This window comes from Pterocles gutturalis, unplaced genomic scaffold (genome assembly GCF_000699245.1).
Source record: "Pterocles gutturalis isolate BGI_N339 unplaced genomic scaffold, ASM69924v1 scaffold39501, whole genome shotgun sequence".
Lineage (NCBI taxonomy): Eukaryota > Metazoa > Chordata > Aves > Pterocliformes > Pteroclidae > Pterocles > Pterocles gutturalis.
This window is the reverse complement of record NW_010104399.1, coordinates 114,052-129,503: the sequence shown is the minus strand read 5'-3', so window position 1 is coordinate 129,503 and position 15,452 is coordinate 114,052. Positions and strand designations below refer to the sequence as shown.

Here is a 15,452-nt window from a genome sequence, read left to right as displayed (position 1 = left end):
TTGCATAAAAGAAACTATTAACTATTGGTAAGTAAGAATAAGGAAAACTCCAATATTCATGCTTTTTAAAAAAAACTATAAACTCCTATAATTTCTGTTTTTTCCTCAGTAGATCTTATTTCTTATCCATTTCCTAATATTACATCTTAGTAACTATCAGCATAATAGTGAAAGCCTTTGAAGAGAAGCCAAGAACAAGGTCCTGTTTTGGATTTACGTACTGCTACTCTGCATTCAGTATATGCACATGCAGCGTTGAAACTAGTACAAGCTAAGTAGGAAACTTATTTGTTGCTTTGCTTTAGAGGAGTAATTTCAAACACAACAGGAGGACAAATACAGCCAGATGGCCATATTCTGGAACAAATTTTTTATAATCATGTACTTAGCTTGTTTCTATCTGCAGTACAAGTGAATTTGAGGTGGGATATTACACTCTGGAAGTGCTTGGATTACTTTAATACATTACACGCAGAAGTATGTATTATTAAAGTCGTAGGAGGTACATCTAGTTCCCTGTAAACAAAACTGGAGACATAAAGAGTCCTTGGTTTAAATCTGACTCAGCAGTTGTCATCTTTGATTAATCACTTCAAATAATTCTTCTCCACACCTGAATAGTAAGGCACATATTATCCTAACTTCTAGACATAACTGATGTGTTAATGTTTAAGCAGTGCTCTTGGAATATTTAAATCCTTTTCCGTTTTAAAATCACCTGTCTGTCTCTCTTCAAATAGCAGCTACATGCTGATTAAAAGTCTATTGATGAATAGACTGAAATCAGAATTTGCAAACAGCTTTTAATCACTTGAAATTTGTACTGGCAAGATTTGAATCACTTTAATCTTAGATAATTCTTTTTCTGGTGAACAAAACGTGTAGTAGTGTCACGGTTTAATCCCAGCCAGCAAAAGCCCCACACAGCTTGTTGCTCACTCCCTCCCCATGGGATGGGGGAGAGAATCAGAAGGGTGAAAGTGAGAAAACACATGGGTTGAGATAAAAGGAATTTAATAGGTAAAGCAAAAGCCTCCCACGCAACCAAAGCAAAACAAGGAATTCATTCACTACTTCCCCTTGGCAGGCAGGTGTTCAGCCATCTCCAGGAGAGCAGGGCTCCGTCATGCGTAATGGTTACTCGGGAAGACGAACGCCGTCACTCTGACTGTCCGCTCTTCGTTCTTACCCCAGCTTTGTATGCCGAGCATGATATCATATGGGATGGGGTATCCTTTGGTCTGCTGGGGTCAGCTGTCCCAGCTCTGTCCCCTCCCAACCTCTTGTGCACCCCCAGCCTGGTGCTGGTGGGGTGCTGTGAGGAGCAGAAAAGGCCTTGACTCTGTGTGAGCACTGTTCAGCAGTAACTGAAACACCCCTGTGTTATCAACACTGTTTTCAGCACAAATCCAAAACATAGCCCCTACTAGCTGCTAGGAAGAAAATTAACTTTATCCCAGCCAAAATCAGCACAAGTGGTTTCCAAAATAATAAGAAACATAAAATCTTCTACTTAAAATTAGTAGAAAATAAGGCATAAAGAAAGCGTACGTTGGGTTTTGATTTAAAAAAATTAAATTATGTTTTGGGAATTGAATAGAAAAGACTATAAAAGCACTAAGTGGATAGGTAAAGTAATTATTTTGTTATCTTTACAGTGGTATAAAAAGAGGCATCTGTAGTAAACTTTAACCAATATAATAAAACAGTTGCATTTTATTTACTATGCAAAATGAAGATGTGTGTAAGCATGCATTTTTATCTATGATTTTGAAGGTAGAATATTAGTAGGACAATACTGATGAGTATGCAGAGTGTGAAAGCTGTAGGAAGAATAATCTCTGTCACCATTTCCATGCGAGTAATCAGGGAATCTAGAATTTGAGAAATTAGTAAGAAATTTAATCTTCTGGAGTATATTAATGGTTAACTTAGAGTTAACAGAGATTAAGGATTTTCTTGAACATTTATGGCTAAAATTATTTTGTTAAATGTTGACAAGGGTATAATTAGCAAAGAAAACAAAAAATTTCCTAAGCCTGCAAAAGCTGGAGCAAATCTGTGACAATTTTCCCTCTTGTTTTCTTTTTAAGGTAAATTTTTGGAGATAAGTCATTGCTCAAAGGGCTGCAAAAATTTTGCTTACTCTGAATTAACTCGAGTGCATTAGCATTACTCTACTGTTCCTTTGATTTTTATTCATGTGTCCTCCCTCCTCCCCCACCAAAGGAAAGATAGAAAAGAAAATTGTCAAAGAGAAATCCTTGGGAAGCACTTTAGCCTTTTTATGATTGTTTTGCAGCTCTTTGAAAAATTAAATGGGTTTTATTTTGTAGAATTTTGCTTCACAGATAAGCCTCGGAGCGTTCCATAAACATATCTAATTCACGAAAGACGTATCACTCAGCAGCTGAGGCTAAGTAGGATAAACCTAAGATGACTGCTTTGATGTCTTCTACCATGTGGAATTTTTATCATCCTTCTTATGAGACTTTATAATACTTATTTAATCTTTCTTAAACGTTGCAGAAATCCACTGTGGTAGACTATTCTCCTAGTTCAGGAATTATGAAAGGTCCTGAATTACATTGGGAAGGTCTTAAGTGTGATGGATTAGCCTGGAACTGTGTAAATTGCAGGCAGAGGCTGCTGCTGTATTTACATATTCCTGAGCAGCTGCTGTGAGTTGTGCTGTTGTTACCAGGAGTATGAAAGAGCAGAAACCTGGGTTAACACTACCTTAGGCTAGCACTTAGCACATTTTTTTAATAGTTTAATTTTATGTAGAAGTCAAACATTTTAGAGACTTTCTGTCTGCTTGCTGGTCTTGATTTTTCTGGTTTTGTTTTATGTTTCAAAGAGCATTTAGCACTTCTATTATTTTAAGGCTAACGCTGTCATCCCTGGCTTTAATTTTAAATAGTGTCTCTTACAATTTGTGTATTCCATTAACATCCAAAGTTAATCCATTTAGCTGCAGTGATTTTAGCTGGATGGAGTAAACAGTTTTTCTTTAGAGACTTGTATTTGGAACCTGTTGTGCTTTTAGGAAGAAAATTCCTTTTAAGACCCGCTAATAATATTATTCAGAGAGAAATTTAAAATCTGGAAGGTACATAATATGATTTTATAAAACAGAGCAGAAAACACATAATTACCTGTAGCAAGGAGTTGGTGTGTGGTAGAGCAAATGTCCATGGCCTTCTGATGCCAGTTTGCCACCTGGTAAGTTTGACATGCAGCAGATGTATTAGACTGTAACAGTCTGTCTCATTCACAGTAGCTTTTCCTCTGTCCCTGAACATTCATCCATTACAACTGACTTGAAACTATTTTATTCTGTCAACACATTATTTTCTGAAAGTTTTTTTTATATCTTTGTGGTTTTTATTGCAATATATTTCTTATAGTTAAATGTTTAATAAAATTTTAAAAGGTACAGAATATATTCCATATTGTTTTCCAGTTAAGTAGATGTATGTGTAATTTTGTCTGTCAAGAAATCTTGTCAGGGCACTGGTAAGTTTTGATTCAGAATTTTTGATCACATCAGTAAGTCCAATTAGAGTTTGTGAAATGCTTTAGAAATGGTAATTGAGGGTGTTTCCACTTTCTCTGTCACTGGAGGCCTGTGTATTTAACATCCCGAATTTACAGAACCTAAGTGTTAAATTTCATGTACCATATTCATGCAAATTGTTTAATGAAATTCAATGTGATATTTGCCCATATAGTGAAGAAAAAGAAAAAAAAAATAGCAATTAATATCACCTCTCTTGGATTTGGGAATCCGTTCGCACTGATAATCTTTTTATAATAGTCAACAGATGCCTTTGGGTATCGTGGTTTGTTCTTGTTTTTAAAATCAATGTGATAAAATCCAAATCTTTCCGAGAAGCCTTTGTTCCATTCAAATTTATCCAGGAGTGACCAGGCAGTATAGCCTTTGATGTTAACACCATCGTTTAGAGCTGTAAGCAGAATACAAATCATTTTGTTAGACCTGTTGCCTGTGTTTGTTGCCCTTAACATATGGTTCTGGAGGTTTGCTTTATACCAGAAGGAGACAGGGAGGGGGGAGGAGGACAGAAAAGTGGCAAAGAATAAAGTAATTGAGATTCTTTGAAAATGTTATCTTTAGCTTAGAGGTACTAGAGCTCTATAAGAATGGTAATTAGGTGCAATTTCTCCTTTCTAAAAGTGGAAACTGATGATCTATTACAGTATTAAATCTCCTGTGGGTTATTGTATTTATTAGCATCAGTACATTTGGCTAGGCTGTCATTTCTGTGAAAGAATTTATTAGTCTGGTGTGCTATCCATTTTGACTGTGAATATTTGTTTCTCTATGATGTAAATTACAGGAGTAAAAAATAATCAGAAGGTGAAACCGCTCAGAAAGCTCATGCACTAAAAATATGTTTTTAAAGTTACCTTTCAGTATTTCATTAATATATCCTTTCAGATACTCTATCCGCCCTTCATCACACAGCTGAGTACACTGTACCTTTTCAGAAACTCCATTCTCTGTCACATAAATGATAGGGTTCCCATACTGTGTCTGCAAACAAAGATAGGTTTAGACTGGTTCATATAAACAAGATCACCTTATTTTGACAGAACATGAGATTCTTAGTAAATGCATTAAAAGCATTTAATAAGAAAAATGTGTAACTAGGAATTTAAATTAACTACAGGGCTTTTTAAATTAATGAATGTTATAGTTTTCTGAGCTGAAGTTAAAGTAGTTTTTCTGGCAAATAAACTTCCCAGTATGACAAGACAAATATATAGGTGAAACTGTTGAAAATCTAAAATAATCACCTTAATGAAGTTGAGTAATCTTCTGAATCCCCAAGGCACAGAATATAGCCATTTAGGTCCTGGAGCTGGCCATTTAGGGTCCACCAGTTCAGCCAACTCGCGGTCAGTGTGGTAACTGGACACTTGTAGAACAGGAAAGCTCTTCTGTATGACATAACGAGTGGTAAAGTGACCTATTCCCAGGAAATCCGACGTGCCTTTAATATACATTTTCTCTTGCACTGAGAAGGTTGGTAATCTTGATGTCCCCAGGCCCTGCTGGGCAGTCTTCCTACCTATCAAAATAATTGTAAGAAATGTCCTTCTGAGGAGCACAGAAATTTAGTTTCTTTACCTCACCAACAATAAATACGTTTTTTCTGAATTTGATGTTAGTGTGGAGGACAGTTTAGTTTGATTGCTTTTTAATAATGAAATAATTTTTCATACTTTTGGTTTGGAGAAGCAAGTTGGGTGCAATACATGGAGAAAACAGGCAATTAAAGTGGTTCTTTTTCTACAGAGCATGATAAAAGTCAACAGAGTGCTTGGAAACGTAATGACAAGAGCAGAAGTGCTTTGCTGTTGGGTGCATTGCCTATCTGCCTATCTTCTTCATTCGGTGAAAAAAAGATAGTGGAACCCTGTAGAAATGCAAATTTCAGTGCTGAAAAACTGCTGGTTCTCTGTCCTCAGGGGGAAAATCCAGAAAAATATTTACCAGCTCCATCTTGGTTAGGCCACTAAAAAAGGACTATGACTGAGAAGTGAGAGAGTTTCTTCCTTTCCATTTTGAAGTACTCAGATGTGCAAGTGCTGAGCTCAACACCAGCTCAATTTTTTACTTCTAGTTTGTCCCCCAAACTGCTCGGGAGCTGTGTCTAGCCCACAGACTGTTGCTTAGCCTTGCCTCACCTGTGTCCTCACACTTGTCTAAAATACACGTTGGTTGGGGTTATTCCGTTGTTATGTGGTGTGAGTGTGTAATTTATTCATGTTACAGTTGGTTACTGGGACTTACCTACATAATTCTTCATAACTTCTGGATAGTCTCCTCTGTAAATGGGATTTGCAAACCATCCCAGATGGAACTGTATGTATCTTTCAGCAGCATCTCTGTCTGTTTGGCTATGTGGATCAACAGGTTCACCCCAGCCACTAGTTAAGGAAATTCCAACCATACCTTAAAACAAAGTGACAAGTCTGCAGTTTGCACATAATCTTTAATCCCTAAATGTAAATAGAAGCGTAATTACAGAATGAATCCTTAGTACCTTGCTGCTCGCTACGCCATGTGTTATTGTAAGAGTGCCATACCGTCGCGTGAGTCTGTAAGTTAAAAAAAAAAATCAGGTTCATATCAACAGGTCAGGATTTTACTCGTTTCTAGAGTAACCTGGGTATTTTCTTACTCAACCAGTTTGAAACATATTGTAAAAGAAACTTACAAGGAAAAATTTAAGTTGTTGCAACAGTGTCACATCGAGCAGCTAGCATTTCATGCTACAAGTGAATATATATATGCATTGGTGATTTAAAGTCAGGTGATAATTTTGATGTGCTAGTTGGAGATGACACAATTGCAAAACTATATTTCTGTTTAAAGAGCAGAATCAAAAAACTTTGCTAAAAATTCTTAATTTACACATCATTTAAAGCCCGATTTCAGTTTTACTTTAATTATATGGTGCGCTGCCTTGTATGCTCCATGTCCACCGAGCTTCAGTCCTGGTGCATGTTCTCCTGTTTCATAACCCATCTCAGCAACTGCCTGCAAATACATAGAATTAGTTCTTCTTTGAACAGCAGAACTCGTGAATTTGGTGCTGTCCTGTGGACCTCAGTCCTGGGCTCTTCTGTGCAGTCTCTCTCAATCTGTATCCTCTCCAGTCCCCTTTTTTCTTCTCTGCCCCTTGGCTCCCATCTACTACCCTGCTGCTTGGTTGATAGTATGCTGTGGCTTGTTGGAAACAATGTGTTCGTCACTAGCGTTTCAGAACTTCACTGGAATTTCATGTCTTAAAGCTCTGCCCTTGTGCAGAATCTGGCCACCGAGATTTTTGGGCTCAAGGATTAATGGCGTTAGTCTCTCCCTCTTCCTCTCCAATTTTTAACCTACTTTCCTGTAGTGTCACTTTCACAGAATTTTGGGAACAGAAGTGTAATGGGAGTGGTTGGAAGGAAAATATTGATGACTTACCCAAGGATTACTAAAAGTAATCCAGTGTTTCACACGATCGCCAAACTTCTCAAAACACAGATTTGCATAATCATTAAAGTAATTTATCATGCTTATATTTTGCCAGCCTCCATACTTTTCCTGGAGAACCTTTGTAAATAAGAATTTCAAGAGTCAGTAATGTTACTTAAAGTTCAGCTGCCTGTTAACAAAGACTTTTATGTATATTTCAGTAGCTCAGGAGGAGATTTTTCAAAACTTTGATGTATACAAACTACAGTGTATCTAAAATGCAAACGAATAGAAAATAATTATAAGCACACTTAAAAGCATGCAGGCATCTTTAAACATTTTTGTAAAGTACACATCGTCCTTAAATTTAGAAATCAGTTTCCTATCAGAAGTGTTTCAGTTAGACATTGCAGTAATTTAAATACTGTCTGACCTGTGGCAGATCCCAGTGGTACAGGCTCACAATCGGGGTGATATTGTTTTCCAGAAGACTGTTGATCGTGTCATTGTAGAACTGTATTCCCTTCTCATTCAGTTGCTCTGCTGATGAAGTGCACAGACAATAAATTACCTGGACTGTTTTTCAAATAACAGGAAGAATAAAAATCTGAAAATTTTAACCAAGGAATTTTAGATTACAGTGATGGGTGTACTGTAATGGATGTGTAATGGTTAAACTCTGTTCTGCAGAAGAAGAAACAGAAATCTGTTTAACAGTAATGTTAAACAACTGTGGTATGCTCAGGAGTAAAATTACTTGCCTACTAATGCTGGTAAGAATGTGGTGAAATTGTTACACTTACTTTTAATGCCAGTGGGCATAATCCGAGGCCATGAGATAGAGAATAGATAGTGATTAACTTTCAGCTCCTTCAGTAGCTGAATGTCATCCTGTGGAAAAAAAAAAATCCAATTAACATATCTCAAGTCTGAGCAGAATAACTCTTCAGTTATTAATCTGTCTTAAATAGTACTGAATGCAAAAATCTATAGAAGAGTTGCACAAAGGAGGATTCATCAGTTATTTTCTGCATTTGCTTTGAGATGATGGCTCTTTCTACTTGTATGCTTCCTTTGTCACCATTTTTTTTCTTGACTCTGCAAGGGAGTCTTGTAATGTGTTAACAACCATGGCAACTGAATGGATTCACCATCAAACAGAGGATGGAAAAATGAATTATTCTGCAACATAATTATAATTCTGTCAGCATTTGTGATGTGCATGTTTTAAAGGATAATATAAGCCTGTAAATCTTGATGTCAAACATTTCAGCCTGGGCACAAAACCATGATTACACTGGCTTTCATTTACTGTCTCATATGGAATTAGCACAAAAAATCAATTCAGTATAAATACATATTATTTTTCAAAGAAATTGTACATCTTCAATATTAAATGAGAGACTGATGGTATATGAGCCAATGCAAAGAGAATGCTGATGATGAAATCAGAGAAAGAGTACTTTTATATAAAGAAGAGCATGTAACTGAACACATGCAAGCAGGTTTTAGAAAGTATCTCAAAATCCAAGCCCACAGTAGCTGAGTGAATGTTGAAATACTATCATTTGTGCCTGAATCCTCTCTGTGGATATTTATTAAGCTGTTCTTTCAAGCTTTTACTTGTTTGAGAGAGATCAAATGAAATCACTCCTGCATTTTCCCATTTTAGGATAGTAAGGCATAATTAGTTTCTTTCCTCTTAGTTCTTGCTGAGACCTCTGGTTCTTTGGATTTCATATATGTGGAAAAACCTCAGTGGAATGTATCAAAGTAATTGGAATTACAGTTATGTAATATTGGCTTGTCACAGTCCTTTGGATTCTTCTTGCTGTGTATCTGTCTTTCCTCCAATTCTAAAATTGTTTTTGATAGTTTTAAGCTTGGAAACACACTGCTAATAGAGCTGCATTGATTATTTATTTGTTATCCATTCAAAAAAGTGGAAACATTCAGACTGAATTTTAAAGCATCTGATTGTTTGATTATTCTTATATACATATAAAACCTTCACAGCTGCTCAGAGCTGTTTCCAGAGGGATAGTTCCTCTTTAACAATACCTTGACTTTGTAGTAGCCATCACATGCTGAATCTCCTGTTTCATTTCTAAACACTTTCCCTTTATTGTGAGTGAAAGCATCCCAGATACTTGGTCCTTTCCCATCCTTGTCCCAGGCTCCTTCAGTCTGATATGCAGAACTTCCAACACCCCATAAAAAACCTAAAAGTAAAAAGAAGTGAGTTATGATGTAAACATTTTCCTGCAAAACTGCTCTTGTACTAACTTTTCAAATGATAAAGTGATACACCCTCACAGCTGCATGTGTGATTGAACAAGAGGCCAATGTTTTCTACGTGAAGCTTTATCGGTGCATAAAGAGGGACTGCTGGAAAATGTGGTATAGACTGAAGGTATCCTTTTCTGGTGCACTGAAAAAGGAATCTAATTATTTCTTATATTAGACCTTGTTACTATTATTTTACAGTGATGAGGTAGGGCATTGATAGAGTGGCAGAAATGTCTTACTGTAAGAAAAAAATAGGTTCCCAGGTCACTTCTGCCTGCTAGACTTCGAGTTTTTTAGTGATTACAAGTTTAGCTGTTGTTATGTAAAATATATGGAAAGATTCCAGATTATTTTCCTAGTATTGAACAAAAGGACATGATTAATCTATTTGAGCCACTTCAAACTTGAGCATGACAATAAACCAGCGCCTACATCTTTTTAGTTTTGATTTTGGTTGAATGAAATGTGTGCGTATGTATAAATATATGTTGAAGAAAGGACAAGGTTTCATAATGCAGTACTGAAGAGTGAATTAGATAATACTAAACAGCTTGAAACAAAACCAGCACAATCATTTCACTCACGTTCATTTCTTAAGTTAGCTGCTAAGAAAGGATATTTTAAGTTCATAATTCTTCATTAGTTATAGATAATTTATGAAAAAGGATAAGAGTTCTCAGGTGAGATTTGTTATAGTGTGCATCTTAATGACAGACAGGAAAGGGAGATCTGAATGTGAAATATGAATCTGTTAGCATTGACTCGGAATTTACTGTTTTAGGTGACTACATGAAGTGCAGCCTTATGTGAACCCTTATATTGCCAGAGTTAGGTGCAGGATATGATATTAACTATGCATTCTGCAAGAGCCTGATTTTTTGTTTTGGCCATTTCCCTGGAAGGACAAGGAAAACCTTTTGGTAGTTTTCTGGTGCAAACAGACAAGTAGATCTAGGGCATTATAAACCCCACAATCAACTGTAGTTCAAACGTACCAGCTGGGAAAGTGCCATAATAGAAGGAGCCTGGATTATTCTTTGTCCACTGGAAATCCTCAGCTGTGTTCAGCTGCATTACCGGCACAAGCATATACCATATTCTCAAAACGTATGTCTTCATTGCTGTTAATTTCATCTCTTCAAGTTCCCACCTGATAAAACAGAAAAGCATTGTGAGGTATCACTGCTCTACAAAGTAGGCTTAGGGTGATCAAAAGGGAAAAGCTGAATGGGTGAGATTTTCCTTGAGGGCTAAAAGCAGTGCTTGGGCTAAGTGGAAGATGCAGTTAAGCTTCTGGCAGGGTGATGAAAATGGAAGAATTAAGTGCAAAATTGTAACTATTAGGAGTGCTCCCTGCATGATTTCCATAATGTTACTCATCTTCACTATGTTTTAAAAGTCTTTTTGTTAACTAAGAGCCTGCAAACAGTGATTGTGAGTGGGAGCAAGAAATAAAAGTGGTTATGCTGCTAGCATCTTGCCATCCTAAACATGTAATGGAAACAAACCTTCTGGAAGTTGAAAAGCAAAATTAGTACTTACTAGTGTTGCAGTTTTAATAATTGCAGCTTTTATCTTGATGTTGTCCCTTTTATCCAGTTCCAGCGTCAATTTTAAATGCTTCTATGTTTGCACTATATCTTTAACTGCTAAATCAGGTTAAACTATTGGTGGGGTGACCAGTTTTAACCATTTTAAATAAAGTTTCAGTAGGGCTTTGTAGAACAGCACTATTTTCCCTGAATTTATACAGTTCCCAAAGGATTTGTTCTACATTCCTGAGGCTCTGTTGATGAAATTGAAGATGGGGTTAGAAAGTGAGGAAAAGTAGAACAAATATCTTATTAAAAATAATAATATTTTGCATTGGAGCATGGTCTAAAAGGTAAATACATCTAGAGCTTTGAAAAGCAAACTGGTATTACAGGATGGGACACGTACACCAAGCCAATCATTGGGCTGCTTATGTGAGACAGCGTTTAACAGCCTTGGGGGTCCCAAGAGCAGGTAAATGAAGGTCTGGAAATACCATGTCCCTGCTTGCCTGCAGGAAACCAGCCTCACTGCGGTCTCTCTGCAACATCCCACAAGGCAACTGCAAGAAGGGAACAGCCTGTGGGATGCCTCTGCTGTTTGCAGATTGGTTCCTGACCAAAAGGAAAAATAGGTTTGGCTAAAACCGAGAGGCGAAGGAACCACTTTTCAAACATGTAATAAATGTATGAGCTCAGAGACCTCTCGTTTTCTGCGCTTATTACAGAGCATTCCGTTATGCCTAATTAATGCAGGAACTGCACGGCTGGTTTGGGAAAATCTCCCTCAACATCAAAGGCCTTTAGCCTCCGATTAAAAGAATCTTCACTTCTGTATTTCTAATGTGAACATTTAGATTGCAACGGGGGAAAAAAAAAAGCAGACTGCAACCATTTGAAAAATCACAGGGACTAAATATTTTTATTTTGAACAGACAAGGTTGCAAATACACATGATTTTAATTTAGACATTGACAGTCAAATCTAGCTCTTCAGCCTAGTCAATAAGTTAGTTTAAATTTACTGTTGCCCTTCATATTCTTGTTAGTAATGACTGACAGTCACGTGAAAAGGAGCAAGGGGATCAGAAAATGTGTTCTGCGAGGTAGATCGCTGGTTTCTGTAAGGGAGGTATTAATCCAATGGGAATAGGACTGTATGCTTTTGCAGGGGTGCTGATATTTCTGTTCCAGAGTTAGAGCATAGCTTTAATCACATTTTAGGGTGTTTATTATGATTTTAGATATTTGTAGCTATCTGATTCATATTTTGGATAACTCTAACTGTGTTAGAAATGATTTCAGTACTTCAAGAATTGCTTAAGCACAAGAAACACATTTTTAAACAAACATGGTTTTTCTTCTGTATTGAAGAAAATCATCTTACACAGAGTTCATTGTGCAATATTCTATCAATTTTCTTTTCAAATGAATAAATGTTTTTTGGAACTCTTCATTGCTCTGTTTTTCTGGCACATACCTTTACAAATACAGCAGAAGAAACAGCTGTTCAAATAAGTGCAAAAAAGTTCATCAAGTTTAGACTGCAAGGCTGGTTCTGTAAAACACCCTTTTGACTCTCTTGTTCTCTAGCAGCTATAGTACCTTCTACCCTGATTATAGATTGCATTATTATTATTTCCCCCCGTTTCTGGCTTACCTGGTGTTCTTTGCAATGGATGTGTCCCAGCTGGGAGATTCCTCTGAACTGCCAGAAATTTACTAGGGCATTCAGAATAAATTTACTTTCACAGAATAATTGTGCAGAATTAATCCAACTGTCACAAAAACTTGGGAGAAGCATCTAGTTGAAAACAGCATTTTGCTTGCTTACAGCCAGAACAAAAAAGAACAATCCTTTTGTATTTGCAGTCAATGCCAGAGGAAAAGGTTTAGCTTAACCATACGAATCTTTTAGCAACGAGGTATTTTCCTTTGTAAGCAAAATTAGCTTTGCGAGTGATCAATGCATTTGTACATAATTGCACTTGCTCTTGAATAGGGTATTTGTAGACATTTTTCTCTTGGTGCAGATGTCTGTCCCCTAGGTGGTATTTGGCAGGGAGATCTCACCGATTTTGTGAGGCCAAGGGTTTTGGTTTTATATGACATAATTTTGAATCAGATATTCAGGGTGCAGCCTGGAAAAATAATATGCTTTTTCTTTTCTCTTATTTCTAGAGGAATTTCTTATGGTGATGTCTTTGTGGAAAAAACATCTCTCCCAGTCTCGGAGGTCAGCTGTTCAGCTTGAGCTGTAGCTGTTCATTCTTTTAGTTCTGTGAGTTATCGTGCTCTCCCTGCTCATAGACAGTATGCACTGAAAAGCCTGTGAAATGAGCAAACCCATTGCTAGGGCTCGCAGGGCTGAAAACCTGTGATTTCAGACATTGCTGCTCACCTGACTTTCAGGAATGAAAAGCCTTTCTCTCCTGAGAGAGAAGGGGATGAGCCTTAGAGCAGCAGTGAAGACAACTGCTGCTGCGAGGGAAAGCCCGAGGCAGGACAGAGCCGCTGCAGAGGGAGGCTCTGGACAGCGCTGATACAGAACGATGTGTGAATCCACCCTAAGGAGAGGGGGGTCTGTAAGGGAACAGTCTTGTAGGGCACACGGGGAAAGCACCAGCTCTGTTGGCTCTGGGCAGTTGGGTGGTTTTCTCCCCACTGCAGTGCACCCATGTAGCTGCCTGACACTTGGGCTTTCTGTGGGTGGGTGACTCCTGATCGTGGAACCTGCTCTCCTCTGCCTGTAAAGCTATACAGTTTGTAAACAAATTCCCATGTATTCATTTAGCTGTGTGGTTTTGTATTTTTTTTTTTTTTTTTCCCCCTGTTAAGCAGTACCGCTGCCCTCTCGTGGGCAATTTCAGGAAAGAGCATTAACATGAAGTATGTTCCCTGGTAGCATAAAATAAGTAACAACATTGTAGTTCGTATACTGCCTCTGATCTCAGAAGTGAAGTGCATTGAAGCTATAGAGGGAATATTGTTAGGAGCTCCTTGTGCATCCATGCAAGTCTCTTGGCACACTTGCTTGACTTCCTGCTCACCAGGATGGGCCATTTTCAAGCATGGAGGAGGTGATCCTTGAAAATCAACCAGCTCATGTACTTTGTGATTTATGGTGCACGTAAAGGGCAGTATTGTACACAGGTCAGCCTACTGCAGATGAGTTTGTTGCTTAAGGCACAGTTTTAAGTGCTTGCTATACATTTGGTGTGCTTTATCTCCTGCAGAACTGGCTAGGGTGGCGTGCAAGAGTCGCTGCAGTGCTAGAGTTGTTGTGATGATTAAGGGTTTGCATTAGTCATTCCTTGTTAAATCACAATTGCACCTAAAATCCACACCAAAACCAAAGATTTTAGCATGCCAGGAGAGAGACTATGACTACTGAGAGAACTGCCAGTGGAAGCAAAGACAAAGGCAGATCACCCCTCTTTACAGATGAGAAACTGAGTCCCAGGGAAATTGGACAGAAACCACACAGGGAGTTTGTATCAGGCTAGGAACTGAACTCGGATCTCTTGGCTCCCTGCCCAGTGCCATACACACAAGCGTCTGCTGCTCCAGGGACTAGCTCACGCATCACTAAAGTAATGTGGTGAATTGTCACTGACTTCATTGGTCAGAAAGACCAAGCCCTTGGTGTGCATGAAGACATAGTTCTTTCAAACTACATTGAACATGGGCTGCTAGAAACATGATACTGTTCCACTCTGTAAGTCATGCTTACATGGGTTTTCTTCTCTTAACAGAATCTTTTTCTGTGGTGTTTTTTCCCAGTTTCCTGCATAAAAGCCCAACTTGACCAAAAACAAAAAAAAAAAAAAAAAAAAAGTCATGAGATATTTACATTGCTACAGCTTGGTAATTTTTTCCTCTTGTTTCATCTTGGAAAAGTTTTACTAGCAGCAGTTTTAAAAATGTGCCAGAAACACATCAAGGCTATAAAATCTTTTATTTTGTTTTACTGGTAAAAAGAATGTACCCAGTGGAGTCCATCCAAAATTGCCCAACGACTGCAGTAAAATAACCTGGAAAGTAGGTTATGCAACTGGCTTACTACAGTGGGTTGTGAAGTCAGGGGAAAGTCACAACTGACTCTTGTTTTAAGCTTTATCTGCTATTCACTTGTCTACAGCCTGGAGTGGATCTTCATCCATAAATGATGTAGTTATTTATCTGTTGTCTATAAAACTATGAGACCATATCACAAAAACTTTGGCACAACTCCACTATCTTAAATGAATTGATACTCCCGCTTTATTTTCTATCTGTGCTGCACTTTGTGTTGCAAAATCTCCTGTCTGCAGATAGACAATCAGAGATGGAGTCACCCCTAACAGCAGATACCATAAAACTGGTATTTATTTGATTTTTGCTTTTAGCCCTTATGTTTTGCCTATGCTGATGAAAAAGTAGAAGCTGTCTTTCCTAATTCCCTGGCAGCTGTTCAGACAACTAGATTGAATCATCCTCATATAATTATAACCTATCTCCCCAGCTTCCTGAGTCTTCATTCTTCCGAGTTGCACTCCCTTTCCAACCTTGAATAGGCCTTTTCTGTCTCAGAGAGAGAAATCCTTTCTTATTATACAGTGACCAGAAAAACACATAATTTTTCCAGTGTGTGGTCTA

General features: G+C 37.7%; 1 protein-coding gene across 1 annotated transcript; it reads right to left on the bottom strand.

Annotated features, from left to right (window-relative positions):
• Positions 1-1,758: 1,758 nt before the first annotated feature.
• Positions 1,759-10,372, bottom strand: LCTL (lactase-like). Its single transcript, XM_010087044.1, has 13 exons — positions 10,279-10,372; positions 9,056-9,216; positions 7,798-7,885; positions 7,428-7,534; positions 7,004-7,132; positions 6,479-6,574; positions 6,078-6,132; positions 5,825-5,986; positions 4,825-5,099; positions 4,435-4,561; positions 3,772-3,971; positions 3,159-3,222; positions 1,759-1,874 (listed from the first exon to the last, which is right to left on the bottom strand). The coding sequence occupies exons 1-13, from the start codon at positions 10,370-10,372 to the stop codon at positions 1,759-1,761; spliced, it is 1,674 nt and encodes a 557-aa protein (XP_010085346.1).
• Positions 10,373-15,452: the final 5,080 nt, after the last annotated feature.